Source organism: Macaca fascicularis, chromosome 5 (assembly GCF_037993035.2).
Source record: "Macaca fascicularis isolate 582-1 chromosome 5, T2T-MFA8v1.1".
NCBI lineage: Eukaryota > Metazoa > Chordata > Mammalia > Primates > Cercopithecidae > Macaca > Macaca fascicularis.
The window spans coordinates 58,228,103-58,246,158 of NC_088379.1; the positions used below are offsets into that span (position 1 = coordinate 58,228,103).

The following is an 18,056-nucleotide window of genomic DNA, read 5'->3' on the forward strand; positions in this document are numbered from 1 at the left end:
TTTTCAACCCATCCGAAGACCCAATAAATGACTTTTGGCCCTTCTTTTGGAATCTTCATTTCCTGTCAGATTTGGATTTGGAACCTTTGGATTATTTTATTTCAGAGAATTTAAACAGTTAAAAGTTAAAATAGCTTGTGCTTATGCCTTTGATATGTGCCAAGCATTGTGTGAAGCACTTTTTATTCATTCTCAGTGAATTCTCACAACCACCTGTGGGTACTATTATTTCTATTTTAGAGACAGAAAAATTGAGGTCTAGAGTAACTCACAGACATTTATGTACATAGTATGGGTGGGCTTTGAAGTCATGCAGTTGGACACAAGTCCATATGTGGCTCATGTAAATGTTTATTTTTTTGAGACAGGGTCTCGCTCTGTCGTCTAGGCTGGAGTGCACTGGCAGTGGCAGTGGCGCTCTCTCGGCTCACTGCAACCTCCACCTGCCCAGCTCAAGTGATTCTCCTGCTTCAGCCTCCTGAATAGCTGGGATTATAGGTGCCCGCCACCAAGCCTGGCTAATTTTTGTATTTTTAGTAGAGACGGGGTTTCGCTGTGTAGGCCAGGCTGGTCTCAAACTCCTGACGTCAAGTGATCCACCAGCGTTGGCCTGCCAAAGGGCGGGGATTACAGGCGTGAGCCACTGCGCCCAGCCTCCTGTAGACTTTATGCAGTTATCCAGCACCTTGGTGTGGAGAGTTGTGTATCTTATCTGTATTTACATCAAAGAGGACTCTAAGACATGCCTGATTAAATCTTAGCCTCTTGCCCAGAAAAATACCTTCATATTTATCTTAAGTAATTTTCCTTAAGTGTGTATTTTTGAAGTTAGTCTTCAAGATGTAGGAAATGAAGTTGTATTTCCTATGCCACCCCTTTAATAAAACAAAAATTTTAAATGCTTAGAATTTAAACTTTAAAAGAACTTCTAATCTCTTTAGGCTATACTTGAAATGGATTCATGATATTTCTACTTGATTTAATACTCCTTCAATTTTAGTTTGTTGCTTGTGTGTAGTATTCGTTTCCTTGTACTTTGAACATAGATTATTGATAAAAGGAAATTAATTCCAGGGTATTGGTAGGCATTAACTTAGAAGTAGGTAAGTTAATTTCTTGAATAAAAGATTTTGTCTGGAAATTTACTAGCTCACCTAAAGAACTTATGTTTAATTGAAGGGCTTATTATTTGTGGTTATACCTGCTTTTATTGACTTGATTTGATGGTTCTGTACTTACTTGATATTCTGTTTGACCTTCATTTGTGGGTTTGTCATTTGATCATACTTTCTGGTTGCATGGAATTAATTTTAAGGCCCTCTACTGTGTGGCATATTGGCCATTTTATCTGTTCAGAACAACTAGTTTTAATCATGAAACTGGAGACCTGAAGAATTATAAGGATGCAGCTGGCTTAGTTAACATGTGTCAATCAGTTACTGAAGGAGACAGTGTTAGCTTTTTGTTCTTGTATTTTTCTTAAATTGGCATCATCAAATATCTAATTACAGTCAGATTCCTAAATCAATGGCATGAATTATTTGTAAGATGTTGGAAATTATCAATATTTAACTTTATCTGCTTTTAATTTTCGTCCTTAAAGAATAAGGAAGAACTTTATTTTGCTACTTGTAGTTACTCGTGTTTTGATAATCCGTTCTGAAAAGAATTTAAATCAGTCAAGACCAGGGCCTCAAATTCTTTGATAACATTTGGATTGGATGAGTCTAAGGTTTTTCTTAAATTTTGTAATAAAGGTACATTTATTATTTTTATTAATTGTCAGTAATACACTCTTTATTAAACTTTGACACAGTACATTTATTTTCTGTTTACATTCATACTGAAGTATGCTTTTAGACCCCCTTAGTTGAAGTTTCTAAATAACTGCTTTTTCCAGCATCACATTTTGCATCAAATTACTGTATAGAATTAAACCCCAAATACAGATAGCAGTGGTCTCAGGGCTGTCACTTACATATCCTTGTCAGACATAGAACATTATCTTGCATGTTTTGGGTCAGAGAACTAAAAATGTAATTTAATTTAAATGAACCAATAGTTACTGAACATCTATGTCTAATAGCACTGTGCTTGGTTCTTTGGGTGATGTAAAAGTAAGTTAAGATATGGGCCTTGGGCACTGGTGTGCCTGTAGTCTCAGCTACTTGGGAGGCTGAGGCAGGAGGATCACTTGAGCCCAGGAATTTGAGGTTACAGTGAGCTATGATTGTGCCTCTGCACTCCAGCCTGGGCAATAGAGTAAGACTGTGTCTCTCTAAAAAAATAAAAGATACAGACCTTATAGGAGTAAATACATATAAATAACAACAATAAAACCTGGAGATAGTTAAAAATATTCATTTTGTAACTAGTAGAATTCTAGAATATGGTAAGCAACTTCATCTTGAGGGAAATAGGACATTGACATAGAGGAAAACAATTTAGGAAGAGGCAGGCAAACCTGGTTAAACTGTTAGCATAGGAGTTAATATTCCTTTTGGTTACAGTGGCTGAAATCATTTACATTAAATTGTCATTTTTGAAAGAAGCATTTTGTGTCAAAATTTGTCCTTGTAAATTGCAATATCTGTTATATAAATGATTAAAGAGTTTGTGTCACTGCATAGACTGAGATCCTCAGAGATGACCACTTATTTATTTATTTATTTATTTTCTTTGAGAAGGAGTTTCACTCTTGTTGGCCAGGCTGGAGTGCAGTGGCGTGATCTTGGCTCACTGCAACCTCCGCCTCCCGGGTTCAAGCGATTCTCCTGCCTCAGCCTCCCAAGTAGCTGGGAATACAGGTGCCTGCCACCACGCCCAGCTAATTTTTTGTATTTTTAGTAGAGACTGGGTTTCGCCATATTGGGCAGGCTGGTCTCAAACTCCTGACCTCAGGTGATCCCCCCGGCTTGGCCTTGTGCTGGGATTACAGGAAGATGACCATCTTTAAAGATGGGACTGAAATTACTAGCTTTCTGAGTTGAGAACATGTTCTCCATACTCTCTTGGGTGTTTTCAGCATCCTTTGTAGGTTCATATATTTGTCTCTCCTTGGACCATAAATATTTGGGTAGTAGAAGGTCTGAAGAGGTTGGGAATACTGAAAATGCTGTTGTCTTGAGGAAAAGGTAATAGCAGATGCCGATGTAATTTTGTTTTTAAAATAATTATATGTTTAATTCAGCAGTTGGCAGAAGCTTTTGGGAGGCACCTTAAATTGTCCTATTACTCCCAGTCCCCCCTAGTTAAGGAGAATCGTTGGGGCCAATACTTCAAATGCATATTTTTCTCATAAGGAAGAACAGTAGGAAGCTAAAGGACTTTTAACTATTTGAGATGCTACATACAAGTTTCTATAAGTTTGTCATTTTTTTAATATGCATTTTAAACTTAAAGGTAGCAGTTTTAGGTGTTAGAGCAAGCTAATTTTTATACTTTGAACTATAAAAATATTGATTTTAAGATTATGGGCAGAGATTTAGGCAGTACTACTGAGCGCTGTTATATTTAAAGGATAGCAAACTAGATTTTTAGAAATTATGTGTTATGTATTCTTGTCTGAGATGAAGATAGCTTTTAATTTTGTTTATGTATTTACATGGAGTGGTTCATCTTGCATTTTTGTGATTTTTTTTTTTTGGTAGCAATACCTTTTATGCTATTTCAGTGTTGATATAACTTTGAAAAAATGTGACTGTAAAAAGCAGCTTATTGTGAGTTACACAGCATTAAGTGGGAAAACAAAAGCTACCTACAGTCCTAGATTGGTACAGAATATCTTGATAAAAATTTATTTTTCTCATACATAGGACACTATGTTAAAAACATTCTAAACTTAAAACTGCTGTTTTGTCTGCTAGTGACTTGTTGTTAGTTGCTTTGGTTGGTTTTTCTCCTGTGGAGTGTTTTTTATAATGTTTTTTTTTCTTTATATTTTAGCCAAGAGTTGAAGCTAAACCAGAAGTTCAGTCTCAGCCACCTCGTGTGCGTGAACAACGACCTAGAGAACGACCTGGTTTTCCTCCTAGAGGACCAAGACCAGGTGAGTCAGCTCTTTTATAGCCTTTAGCATTTAACATTTGTAAGGTTGGAAAACACTGAATTTTAAAAAACCAAGAAACTATGATGTGTTCTATACACAGACCCATATAGTCTCAAATTGCTTAAAGATGTGATGTGAGCAATCCACTAAAATAGTGTCTGGGGCCGAATAACCAATTTTTAGGGAGGATTGGTTGACATGCCATGGTGACATATTTTGAAGGTGTAAAAGACGTTAACAAGTCTTTTTTTTTTTTTTTTTTTTTGAGACGGAGTTTCACTCTTTGTTGCCCAGGCTGGAGTGCAATGGCACCATCTCGGCTCACTGCAACCTCTGCCTCCCAGGTTCAAGCGATTCTCCTTTCTCAGCCTCCCTAGTAGCTGGGAATATAGGCATGTGCCACCAGGCCCAGCTAATTTTGTATTTTTAGTAGAGACGGGGTTTCTCCATGTTGTTGGTCAGGCTGGTCTCGAACTCCCGACCTCAGGTTATCCACCCGCCTCGGCCTCCCAAAGTGCTGGGATTACAGGCGTGAGCCACTGCGCCTGGCCTAGTCACTGGTTTTAAGAGTTCAAAACCAAGTTGCCAATAACCTACTCTCTCAGCACTCTTATCTCTTCACAGATAAACAATAAGCACATTTTGATTCTTAGGTATTAAGTTGCCATGATTTTTGACTTGTTTACATTGTTAGCTATACATGTAATACCTTTATTTGAACTCTGTAAGAATGTTTAGATTGCTTTGGGGAGGAGATGGGAGAGATGGAGATAGTTTATATCACATTTACAATGTTAATTTTTTTTTAAAGTGATACGTTACTGAACTAGAAGTCCTAAATTTGTCACTGATTAAACTTAGGATCTGGAGTGAGACCCTTAAATTCTGAGCTGCTTTTATGTCAAATATTACACAAATTATTCTTGTATTGCCTATTTTCCTCACTGTGTTCCTCGTGTTATTGGGAGAATCATAAGATTTTATGTGTATATATATACATATACACTAATATGTATAGACTACATAAATGTGATAATTCCTGTTAAAATTTACTGATTTGCTGTAATGTCATACAGCCAAAGAATTTTGAATTTCAAAAGACTAAGCAAATATTTAGTAGAGCTGTACCTCACTGTCTGAAATCTGCTTGGTTCCTGGGTGATGGCAACAGTTTGGTTAAGGAGGAATACCTGTACTGGTATTTGATTTTTGTATAATCCAGTAGATCTAGAAGAAGCTATTTTAGCAACCTAGTCATTGTCCTCACTTTACATTTTAGTGTCATGCTGTTTTCTAACCTACTAGTAATAAGTAGTTTTGCCTCTTTTTCAAGAAGCTCACCAACTCTTATTAAACTAAAACAGGAATATCAATATTGTGATTTTTACATTCATTCTGTTGAAGTAGTTTTTATGATATTGTAAACTTTAATATCTGCTCTATTTCTGTTCTCAGGCAGAGGAGATATGGAACAGAATGACTCTGACAACCGTAGAATAATTCGCTATCCAGATAGTCATCAACTTTTTGTTGGTAACTTGCCACATGATATTGATGAAAATGAACTAAAAGAATTCTTCATGAGTAAGTGATTTATTTTGCTGTAGAAGTTTTTAAATTATTTTAAATTAAGAGGCATATGGAGCTTTTTAAATGACTATTTTAAAAAAATGTTTCTCTGTTTATACTGTGTCCAGCTACCAGACTCACCTTAATTGTGCAGAAGGGAGTAGGCTATCTCAGATGTTTCTCAGTGACTGCTTAGTGTTGATTTCGCCTGGCTCGACAGTGTTTAGAAGAAACAGCTGGATAAATCAGTCATAAATTCAGAGATAAAGAATTCATTTGGCAAACGGGTCAATATATTAGGAGAAAACACATTGTCTTTCCAGAGTTACACAGTTTACGTATGAAAGGACTAACAAAGATGCAGAAAGGTAACACAACAGGCAGGCAGGCTACTTGGTATCTTAGGTGATTGCCTGCTTCAGTAAATGTAGGTTGGCTATCACTGTGTGTAGAAGCTTGCAAGTTTTATTTTAAAATGGATCAGGGAGATTAAGATTATTCATCCTGAACAGTTTGAGCCATCAAGGTATTCTGTTAAAAATATTTAACCCTTGATGTAATGTATATTTTCACAGGTTTTGGAAACGTTGTGGAACTTCGCATCAATACCAAGGGTGTTGGGGGAAAGCTTCCAAATTTTGGTTTTGTGGTTTTTGATGACTCTGAACCAGTTCAGAGAATCTTAATTGCAAAAGTAAGTGATTTAAAGGGCATAATTCAAGACTTTATTATTTTGTTGTATATATTAATTTGGGGTATTTAAAAACCATAGAAAATCTTTTAATAATAAAGCTAAAAATAGTTATTAAATGGTATTTATGCAAAGAATAAAGATTTGTTAGCAGTTTGTGGATCATTTTAAATTTTGTTACTTGCTTTGCTGAAGAAGGTGGGAAAGATTGCATGTTAAGAATTTTGGCTGGGTATAGTGACTCACACTTGTAATCCCAGCACTTTGGGAGGTTAAGGCAGGAGGATTGCTTGAGCTTAGGAGAGTTCAAGACCAGCCTGGGCAACAGTGAGACATTGTCTTTTTTTTTTTTTTTTTGAGATGGAGTCTCGCTCTGCCGCCCAGGCTGGAGTGCAATGGCCGGATCTCAGCTCACTGCAAGCTCCGCCTCCCGGGTTCACGCCATTCTCCTGCCTCAGCCTCCCGAGTAGTTGGGACTACAGGCGCCCGCCACCTCGCCCGGCTAATTTTTTGTATTTTTAGTAGAGACGGGGTTTCACCGTGTTAGCCAGGATGGTCTCGATCTCCTGACCTCGTGATCCGCCCGTCTCGGCCTCCCAAAGTGCTGGGATTACAGGCTTGAGCCACCGCGCCCGGCCAAGACATTGTCTTTACAAAAAAAGAAAAATAGTCGGCCATGGTGGTGGACACCTATAATCCCAGCTACTCAGGAGGCTGAGGTGGGAGGATCACTTGAGCCCGGGATGTCAAGGCTGCAGTGAGCCATGCTTGTGCCACTGGCTGTCACCAGCCTGGGTGACAGCTGAGACCCTGTCTCTGGGGGCAGGGGGCTTATAAAAGTGTTTTGTTCCTTATGCTTATCTAACTTACCTGTTCAGAGTAATACATTTCTACTGCTGTCTAACCTGCCCGTGTAAATATTTTTCTCCTCTTTTATAAAGCCAATTATGTTTCGAGGGGAAGTACGTTTAAATGTTGAAGAGAAAAAAACAAGAGCTGCAAGAGAGCGAGAAACCAGAGGTGGTGGTGATGATCGCAGGGATATTAGGCGCAATGATCGAGGTCCTGGTGGTCCACGTGGAATTGTGGGTGGTGGAATGATGCGTGATCGTGATGGAAGAGGACCTCCTCCAAGGGGTGGCATGGCACAGAAACTTGGCTCTGGAAGAGGAACCGGGCAAATGGAAGGCCGCTTCACAGGACAGCGTCGCTGAAGCTCCACTGTTGGCAAAGTCTTGGCAGTGGTACATTATTCATCGTGTTTGCATTCTTGTTAATTTTTTTTTTGGCTTTGGAATGTGACACAGCCTTTTTGATCATTTCTTTGATGTGAAAAGCATCTTTTGGTTATCAGTTAAATTGAGGTGGACATTATTTCCCCAATTTCACAACAGGATTCACATTGTTAATTTATAAATCTAGACTTGGAGAATTAAGGACTGAGAAATGACCATATCTTAAACTATCTACGACAAAGTGAACTTAAAAGGACATGCCCACTGAATTCAGGTCCTTTGAGTCAAAAAAAAATCTTCTGCTGCACATTTTGTTTAAGTGTTACTGTTTCTGCCTGTTAATGTTGGGAACACAAATAGTGCAATTTGTGCAATTGGAGAATCTTGCCTTTTTTCTTGGCTCCCCCCAAAAATACAAACCAACAGAAACTTGTTATGCACTCATCAAAATGTACTAATGGGTACTCTGAACTCATTAACATTGACATCTGCAACAGGAGGCAACAGGGAAAAAAATCTTTCATCTTCTTTTCCGGTAGAGAATAGTTTGTGAAATGATGAGGGCATTTTATCTGCTTGCTGTGACCAGCGTGTGTACACATAAACCTTAACAAGACTACAAGTATATTCCAGAAGGAAGTCATTTTAGTTATGAACTAAATAACAAAAATTAGAACTTCAAATGCGATGGTCTTGACTATTAGACCAGATTTAGTAGCTCCATATCTAAGATTTTTCTACCTGCCCCTCTTCAGTACAGGGATGGCTGGCTGCTCAACACACTCCTCCTCCCCTTTTTTCCTTTCTTTAAGCTGTGTACAGTGAAAATTGTCTTTACTGTATTTTTGTTCTCTGGTAATGTAATAAGCATGATGGTGCCTTCTATTAATACATCATTCCAGTCTTGCTGGTAATTTTGTACAGTATAGTGTATGAATTGCTGTGCTGCAAAGCCAAACAGCTGCAAAATGTTGGAAAATCATCGAAATGTATAAAAATTGCAGTATCTTTAAAATCAGTAAAATGGACTAGCATATTATTTATCTTGTTCTTCAGTTAACAACTTTGTGTTATCTGTGGGAGGGAGGGAGTCTTGTGTGTTTGTGGGGAGAGGGAAGGAGGAAGTCAGTTATTTGAGTAAGTCTCTAGTTGACTTTTCTCTTAGCTCGAATGTGGACCTTGAAACGTATCACTTCAGGGCTTGGAAAAGTCAGTCAACTTGACGTACATTTTTAGTGACATTTTAAAAGCAGTCAGATTCCATAAATGGCAAGTAAGCCTGAAGTGAGGATACTGCAATTTTCGGAGAAAAGAACAGCAGCTCTTTAAGTGTTTGCATTTTCTATTTGGGGGGCAGGGAACTGTCATTCATTTTGCACAATTCTTGAACTGATGTCAGCACCCGAGTGGCTCCTGAATTTAAGTCTGGGACGACATCTTTTATTTTTACATGAATCTTTAAACAATTCTGTGAGCAGAGTTTGTAGCTGCTGGATTATTGTCTGTCTTTATAGCAAGTTCCAGTAAACCACAAGTATGGCAAAGCTTATCCAATTTTGTGCTTGGAGCAATCAGTACATACCAGTTTCTGATGTTTCAGGCAGGAGTGGGGTAAATAAGTGTGACCACTTAAAGCTGCTCGTTAGCATGGAAGACTTCTCCATTCTATCTTTGTAAAACAGACAGGATATGCACTTGACATAGTAGCAAATTGGTTCTGAATTAGGCAACTGTTTGCTATTTAGTAAACTAGCAAATGATACCTGTATTTTGTTTTTCATGTACTGGGCAATATGAGTAAAATCTGTCCCTTTTTCTCCCTTTGAAAGAGGTCTTCCATGTTTGAGGGAAAGTCTTGCACTATTGCATATATTTTGGGGACACGGATTTTCATAGTTTCCATTTTTGGGGGGTTTAAGGATTTTTTTTTTTTCTGTTTGAAACAGTTTTATACTTTCTGATGTATAGTACTTGAAGTTCTTACCAGAAAATTACTTTGGAGTTTTGAAGCCTTTATTAATACTACTTTTAAAGAAGCAGTTGTTTTATTGTCATTGTTTTTTTTCCCCCAAGCATATTTTCTTCTATTTCTGTTTATATATATATATACACACACACACATATATATACATGTATATATATGTACATATATATAATTTCCAATTCAGGATATTGCCCTGCCATCCATGAAAACTGTTCTGGCACCAAAAGTAATGACAAATGTTAAGTGTAATAATAGAAAAGTAGAGCAAAGAGCCATTCAGCTTCAGTCTTTACGTACCATGAATAAAACATTAAAACATCATATGGAGAAGTTTACATGGTGATTGTTCACCTGCAGTACTGTGGACTTTCAACATTTTGTCCTCTTTTCAGTGAAACAGAGTAAAAATATTCATCTACCATTACTGTTATTTGCTGATTTTGTTTTATTTTTTGATGGTAATATTCTATCCTTATGACACTATTGCAACCAAATTGGCTTTACCATCTTGGCTTTAGTAGGTATAGAAAACAATGGATTACCATCTTTATTGCTGTAATGTGTTAAGCATTATATGCTAGTAGAATCTAGTTTAATTGTTTCAGGTGGAAAGTATTCTTTGAGTTTCCATATTGAATGTGTTTGGACTAAACAAACAATAAACTACTGATGTCTGCAGCATTTATCTATGTCCCTAATTTAATCTATAGTTTTTATTGTTCCCAAATGTTTTCTCCCAGTTGCACTTCATACAAACTAAGTGGAAATAATAAGCAGTGGGTTTTAGAACAATTTCTTATATGTGAAATTTGATATATAAAAAAGGTAAAACATTTAAGTAACACTTGACTATTCTAAGAGATCTATCCCAATCCAGTTAGACAGCTGGTATACATGTTGAATGTTAGAATAATAAGTAGTAAGAATGATGAGAATGATCTAAAGCAGATTACAACCTTGGATTTTCTAAAGTATTTCTGCCTTGCATCTTACAAGAAAGGAGAAAGGAAGGGATGAGCAGATTGAATTTATCAAGCTCTACAAAAATATTGATGTAATCATTAGCCATATATAGTCATGCTTTCAATGAAAAATGAGGTCCTAAGGCATGTGTAATTTCAGAACTTGAACCTTTTCCTTCCTAAAGGGGATGATATTGTTGAATTTTATCTACTATTAATAACACTTTAAGATTTCTAAATCAGTATTTGCAAACTTGTACTGGGAAGAAACCAGAATAACCATTGCTTCATCTTAGGGGGAAGGAAGACTTAAACCTTTTGTAAACTGACTTCTAATTATAATGTAATAATTTATCTAACTCTGGCTATGGAAAAACATTTTTTAAAGGGGATACAATGTATATCCCACACTGCTGAAAATAGGTTCAAATATGAAAGATCAAATTAGTACTTGGTCCTGGGAATTTCTATGGAACAACATATTTGAAAACAGCCACTCAAGAAGTTGAGTTGCTCATCATAATTTATATTTTAGCTACAGATCAATAGATACCCTTGAATTTTTTTTTTTTTTAGTTTTATGTTTATAAGACTTCCTAGTTAGAAGACTATTTTGATCAGTTTGATGCCAGTGCTCTCATGTAAAATTACTGGATAAACAATTTAAGTCATGAAAGAAATTTGTGATTTAAGTACATTCACATAGAAAATAATTTGCACATTATTCCTAAAGAAGTCTCTGGCAGTTTTTGATAAGGACTGAAGTCTAATCTGTTTATGTAGTACATGTACTCATTATGTTTCACATGCTTCAGAAATATAAGAAGTCTAGAATATATGAAATTTTTCAAAAGTCTTTTTAGCATTATCAAATGTTGGGCAAAATACTGTAAGTGCAGATTCAGAAATACGCATTAACAGAAACATTACTAGCCTTCTGTTAATTACCAAATTAACTGATCTTTGTCTTTGACCTCTAAAGTTTTTTTTGTTTTTTTTTTTGTTTTGTTTTGTTTTTTGAGACGGAGTGTTGCTCTGTCAACCCAGGCTGGAGTGCAGTGGCACGATCTCTACTCACTGCAACCTCCACCTCCCAGGTTCAAGCAATTCTCCTGCCTCAGCCTCCCAGGTAGCTGGGACTACAGGCATCTGCCACCACGCCAGGCTAAGTTTTTGTGTTTTAAGTAAAGACAGGGTTTCACCGTGTTAACCGGGATGGTCTCGATCTCCTGACCTCGTGATCCGCGCCCCTCAGCCTCCCAAAGTGCTGGGATTATGGGGCATGAGCCACCGCACCCAGCTGACCTCTAAAAGTTTGATAAAGCTGGTTGCCTCCTTGAAATGCATTCACTTTTGTGACACTAATATTCCTGTAACTGCTCCTGTTTTTTGTTGCTGTTGTTGTTGAGACAGAGTCTCACTCTTATTGCCCAGGCTGGAGTGCAGTGACTTGCTTTCGGCTCAGCACAACCTCCGCCTCCCGGGTTCAAGTGATTCTCCTGCCCCAACCTCCCGAGTGGCTGGGATTACAGGCGCCTGCTACTACACCCAGCTAATTTGGTATTTTTAGTGGAGATGGGGTTTCACCATGTTGACCAGGCTGATCTCAAACTCCGAACCTCATGTGATCCACCCGCCAGGGCCTCCCAAAGTGCTGGGATTATAGGCGTGAGCCACCATGCCCGGCCTCACTGCTCCTGTTTTTCTATTGTCACCATACCCTACTAGTTTCTTCTGTCCCTTGTCTATTTTCCCCACAAAATTTCTCTGAGTTGTTTTATTTAGGCCAGGCACTACATTGGCTTCCATATATTATCTACTCAGTAAATTCCATATACTATATGATGATCAAGAGCAGAACTTTGGAGACAGCCTGGGCTTGGATGGCAGCTCCACCATTCAATGGTAAGCGTTTTTCTGTGCCTGTCTCCTCATTTGTGAAATGGGATGGGTGATTGTGAGAACTCACGGAGTTAACATGTAAAGCACTTAAAATGTCACTGGTGTTAGCTGTTTTTTTGTGTTTTGTTAATGGAGTCTTGCTGTTGTTGCCCTAGGCTGGAGTGCAATAGCGCAATCTCGGCTCACTGCAACCTCTGCCTCCCAGATTCCAGCAATTCTCCTGCCACAGCCTCCCAAGTGGCTGAGATTACAGGTGCCTGCCACCACGCCCTGCTAATTTTTGTATTTTTAGTAGAGACAGGGTTTCACCATGTTCGCCAGGCTGGTCTTGAACTCCTGACCTCAGGTGATCCACCCACCTCGGCCTCCCAAAGTGCTGGGATTATAGGCGTGAGCCACCGCCCCTGGCCAGTGTTAGCTGTTATTGACTCAATTGCATTTCTGCTGTCTACCTACCCTGCATTCTAAACATGTCTTTTTAAATATCCTTTTGGCTAGTTCCCTTTTGATAATTCAAAATTGGTAAGTCCAAAACAATGTATTTTTTTTTCCCTATGCAACTTAACCTGTGAATACCTGGCTCTGTGATGATGAACATCTCTTTTTCTGATTTAATCAGCCTAGAAATGTTTGAAGTCTCATCTTTTCCATTCAATACTTTGTCTCTCTCCTCCTTTATTGTCCATTTTCCCTGCCACAAGACTTGTTCATGTTATTCTAACTTCCACTGGCTCAGTTCATTCATTAGCCATTGAACTTCAAAATACCAAGCACTGTTCTAGGTACTACTAAGAAATGATTAGGCCAGGTGCGGTGGCTCACTCCTATAATCCCAGCACTCCGGGAGGCCGAGGTGGGCAGATCACCTGAGGTCAGGAGTTTGAGACCATCCTGACCAACATCGTGAAACCCTGTCTCTACTAAGAATACAAAAAATTAACCAGGCATGGTGGCGCATGCCTGTAATCCCAGCTACTTGGGAGGCTGAGGCAGAAGAATTGCTTGAACCTGGGAGGCGGAGGTTGCAGTGAGCCGAGATTGCGCCGTTGCACTCCAGCCTGGGCAACAAGAGTGACACTCCATCTCAAAAAAGGAAAAAAAAGAAAAAAGAAATGATTAAATAAGATTCCCACTCTTAAGTTAAAAAGGCCCCTGAAGAAGCCCTATGGGGAAATTGAGTAGGTGCCTATTTAGAAGAATAGCTAGGAGTCAGACAGTAAAGAGTCTAGTTGGCCTAACAGAGGTTGGTCTTTATCCCTACCAACTGCAATGGGGAAGTTGGTGATTTTTGGCAGGTAGGTAGGTGCAGGGGGAAGGTAATTAGTGACAGGATTTCTATTTTGAAATGTCTCTTGCTACAGAGTAAACAAATTGAAGGAGTTCGATAATGATGTATTGGAGTAAACCAGATAAAGGGATTTTGCAGTATTTCAGTCAAGAGCTATTATAGCTTAGACTAGAGTGGCAGTGCTAGAAATCTAAAGTTGATGCATTTGGAATATTTGAAGGTAATATGCCCAGGTCTTGGTGAGAAAAAGGGTAGTATCAAAGAATCTCAAGTTCCTCACTTGAATAATTGGGGAAATAAAATGTGAAGGATAGGAACACAAGAGGGGGAAAAAATCTTTAAAGGAGGGACAGGAGTGCTAGAGAAATGCTTTATGGGATTTTGATGTAAGACTTGAAAAGATCAGTCTAGCTAGGAGTGTTTCTTACTTCGTACATTGTGTTTGGCTCCCTTGACTTATGCCCTTTTTATTTTGAAAATAATACATGAAATATGTGTATTTTACCACAATTAAAAACAAATACATGCTGTGCACAGTATGGAAAATACAGATGATCCAAAATAATGAGCTCTCATAATGCAGCCCATACATGGTTCCTATGAATGACTTGGCGTATGTATTTTTTTCTTCAGATATTTCTGTTTTATATAGTTCATTGTTTTAGTGAAGACCAACCATTGAACAGTGTTTACTCTTTATTTTTTATTTTTTATTTATTTTTTTGAGACAGAGTTTCGCTCTTTGTTGCCCAGGCTGGAGTGCAATGGCGCGGTCTCGGCTCACTGCACCCTCTACCTCCTGGATTCAAGTGATTCTCCTGCCTCAGCCTCCTGAGTAGCTGGGATTACAGGCATGCACCACCACGCCCGGCTAATTTTGTATTTTTAGTGGAGATGGGGTTTCTCCATGTTGGTCAGCCTGGTCTCAAACTCCCGACCTCAGGTGATCCGCCCACCTCGGCCTCTCAAAGTGTTGGGATTACAGGCGTGAGCCACCATGCCCAGCCTGAACAATGTTTATTAAGCACCTCAGTGCACTAGGACCTATTATTGATGTTAAGGATACATGAATGAATAGGCCATTGGTCTCCCAGAGAGTAGTTACTTGATAATGGAGAAGTAGTTGTAAATGTGATGTAGAACATTAAGATAATACAAAGCCTCTCAGTGGCAACTTGAGGCAGGTGTTCCCCAGTCACCCATTCTAGAGTTGACATTTAATGCAGGGACACACCACCAAAAGGACTAGCTAATGCAGTCTGTAAAACTGGAATAGCTTGGAGGGTAACTGGAAGAGGTTGGATGGAGTGAGTCAAGGAGTGGCAAAGTGGTAAGAGGTGAGGTAGAAGACAGAATTCTCTCAAGCTCGTAAGGCAGGGTAAGGAGTTTATTTGGATTTTTTTTCTAATTGCCTTAGGAAGCCATTAAAGAAGAAAGCATCAGAGTGATAAAATATGCTGTACTGAAAATAGGTGGTATAATCACAAGAATGGAAACAGAACTGGTAAGCTGTTATAGTCTAGGACTATTACATCTGAGGGAGAAATAGCATCTGATTTAAGCAAGCTAAGTCTACTTGTTTACAGCCAAAGATATGGAGGCTTAGGATACTATAGTATGAGACAGTTTGAATGATGAATTATCAAAGTGTGGATCTGCTTTAAAGGGTGACACAGGCTGGGTGTGGCGGCTCACACCTGTAATCTTAGCACATTGGGAGGCTGAAGCAGGAAGATCACTTGAGCACAGGAATTCAAGACCAGCCTGGGAAACATGGCAAGACCTGGTCTCCACAAAAAATAAATTAACCAAGCATGTTAGCACATGCCTGTAGTCTCAGCTACTAAGGGGCTGATGTGGGAGGATCGCTTGAGCCCAGGAGGTCAAGGCTGCAGTGAGCCATGTTCACACCACTTGCACTCCAGTCCGGAAAACAGTGAAATCCTGTCTCAAAAATAAAGGGCTATAAAATCAACTTCAGAATGAGTCATTAAATTTTAGAAAAGGGGTTTTAAACACCAGGAATGTAAACTTTGAATTGAATGCATTTTTATCCTGGCTTTATTTTAGAAAATTGTAAACTCAGTCTCTACCACTAGCAGGCCTAAAATTAAGGATCCCTTAATCAGGAATTATATTGAGGAAGCACAGCATTAAGTAATAAGGCAGAGTGGGGACTTGGAACAGAAGTTAATAGATGTTGAATACTGTGTCTATGAAAAAGGGAATATTTTTTGATGACCTGTCATTTTATATACATTATACCTTTTATTCTGATAATCCTCTTTAAAGGAGTTTTTTAAGAGGCGAACTAAAGCTTGGAGAAGTTAAAAACAAACAAAAAAACTGCCTGACACAGTGACGAGCTTTTTGGAATAGAAAGCAGATGTGAGACATTTCACTGGAAGGTGAGTTGGAATGACTTAGAGTGGTGTTTCAAGGCAGGCACAAATAATAAAGTAACACATATATGTGAAAGATGTGAGAAGAACTTGTATATCCATTAATGAATACCGGCACTGAATATGTGCCGGAAACTTGCCTAGATGCTGGCTGGCAGTACAGCAGATGCAACCTACCTTTAGGAAATTTGTATTTTGAGGGAGAGAGGCAGCAAGCATGTCAATTTCAGTTCTGATTTGTCCTGAGCAGAATACAACCTATTTAATCCTAATGGTAATCCTATGAGAGTAGTACGATTTACAGAAGGGTTAACTCAGGCACAAAGGGTTAGCTATTTGTTCAAGACCACATGGCTAATTGGGGTAGAACTAGTACAGGAGAATAGTGACCGGAGATGGGGCTGTTCTACCCAGGATGGTAATGAAAAGAGGTATACCTAAGATTTGAAGAGAAGACGGCCTTGAGTAAATCCAGGGGTAAAGTGTTCCAAGTGAAAATTTGGAGGCCCTGTTTTTGGAAGGAGTTTGGTATCTTAAAGGGCAATAAGAAGGCCATTATGGCTCTAGAGATAATGCAGATGATATTAATAGGTAGATATTAAGAGGTAGGAAGAGCTAAATTGAGGGTGGTCTTGTATTTTGAATTTTACTCGGGATTGTAGGGATCTGAATATTGATGTGATCTGAATTAGGAAGAGCTGTCAGGTGACAGGTGATGGTAGCTTGGATAAGGGTTGTAGCAGTGGAGATGGTGGTTAGTGGTCAGTTAATGAGATATGTTTTTGAGGTAGAACCTATAAAGTTGCTTAGGGATTGGATTTTGAATGTGAGGGAGGGAAGACTCGAGGTTGACTCATAGGATTTGGGAGCACCTTAGATGGAAGGCTATGGTACTCACATAGGGAAAGAGGAGAAGTGGATTGTGGAGGGGAAATCAACAGTTCTGTTTTAGCCATGTTAAGTTTCACATGCCAATTGGATATCCAAGAAGAAATGTCAGGCAATTAAATGTGTGATTCTGGAGTTCTGAGAAGTCTGTGCTGTGAGTGGTGCAAATAGATCTTTACAGCCTTTGGATTAGATGAGATCACTTAAGAAGAGTATGTATAGAAGAGATGAGGCTGACGAATGAGACCTCAGATACTTCCAAAACTTAGGATTATAGTACAGGAGAGGAGCATACAAATAAAACAATGAGACAAAATATGATAAGTTTTGGTGTCATGGGAAGCCAAGTTTCAAGAGTTTATCAGAAGAAAAGGATAGACAGTTGTGTCATGCTGCTGAAAGTTCAAATAAAATAGCAAGTGAATTAGAGTGGGCTAACTGCTATAATAAATAGATCCCAAAATGTCTAATGGCTTAGATAAAATAGTTTTTTTCCCTGCTTCCTCTAAAAAGTATTAGAGTGGCAGTGAAAAGGCCAGTGGTCTGGCCCTCCTCCCATGTAGCTATTTAGAAAAACAGGTGAATGAAGGCTCTACCAACTTCAATAGGTGGCTCCAAGATTACGGAATAATCTCTACTATAGCTAACTGAAAGGGAAAAAGAGCATGGAGGATCATGAGTGCTAGATTTTTATGGGCCAGGAATGGGAATGTACACATCTCATATTCCATTGGCTTGAATTCAATCACATAGCCATTCCCAACTTCATGGTGGTTGCAAAAAATAAGCCATGCGTACAGGTAAAAGAGAAATCAGCTTATTGTGAGTAGCTAGTAAGCTCCACTACAGATGTCTTTGGCAGTATGTAGGCCATAGTGACTTTGGTAAGAACTATTTCAACGAAGTAATAAGGATGAAGCCCAAGAGAGGACTGGATTTTCAGAAATTGAACTAATGAACACCAACTTTTTCTGGAGTTTTGCTATGAGGAGGATGAACAGAGGAATGGGGTGAGGCTAGAAGGAAATGAAAAGTAAGGGAGGGTAATAAGAGGCATGTTACTAGTGCAAACAACCAGAAGGTATAC

General features: G+C 38.7%; 1 protein-coding gene across 6 annotated transcripts in view; it reads left to right on the forward strand.

Moving 5' to 3' along the window:
- G3BP2 (G3BP stress granule assembly factor 2) overlaps positions 1-10,208 on the forward strand; it is an 85,219-nt gene extending 75,011 nt beyond the window's left edge. For all 6 annotated transcript variants that reach the window (XM_074039861.1, XM_074039864.1, XM_074039862.1 and 3 more), the window contains 4 exons: positions 3,946-4,048; positions 5,504-5,632; positions 6,193-6,311; positions 7,250-10,208. In XM_074039861.1, coding sequence (XP_073895962.1) covers positions 3,946-4,048; positions 5,504-5,632; positions 6,193-6,311; positions 7,250-7,522 — 624 coding nt within the window. In that variant the 3' untranslated portion in view covers positions 7,523-10,208. The remainder of the gene's footprint in view (positions 1-3,945; positions 4,049-5,503; positions 5,633-6,192; positions 6,312-7,249) is intronic.
- Positions 10,209-18,056: the final 7,848 nt, after the last annotated feature.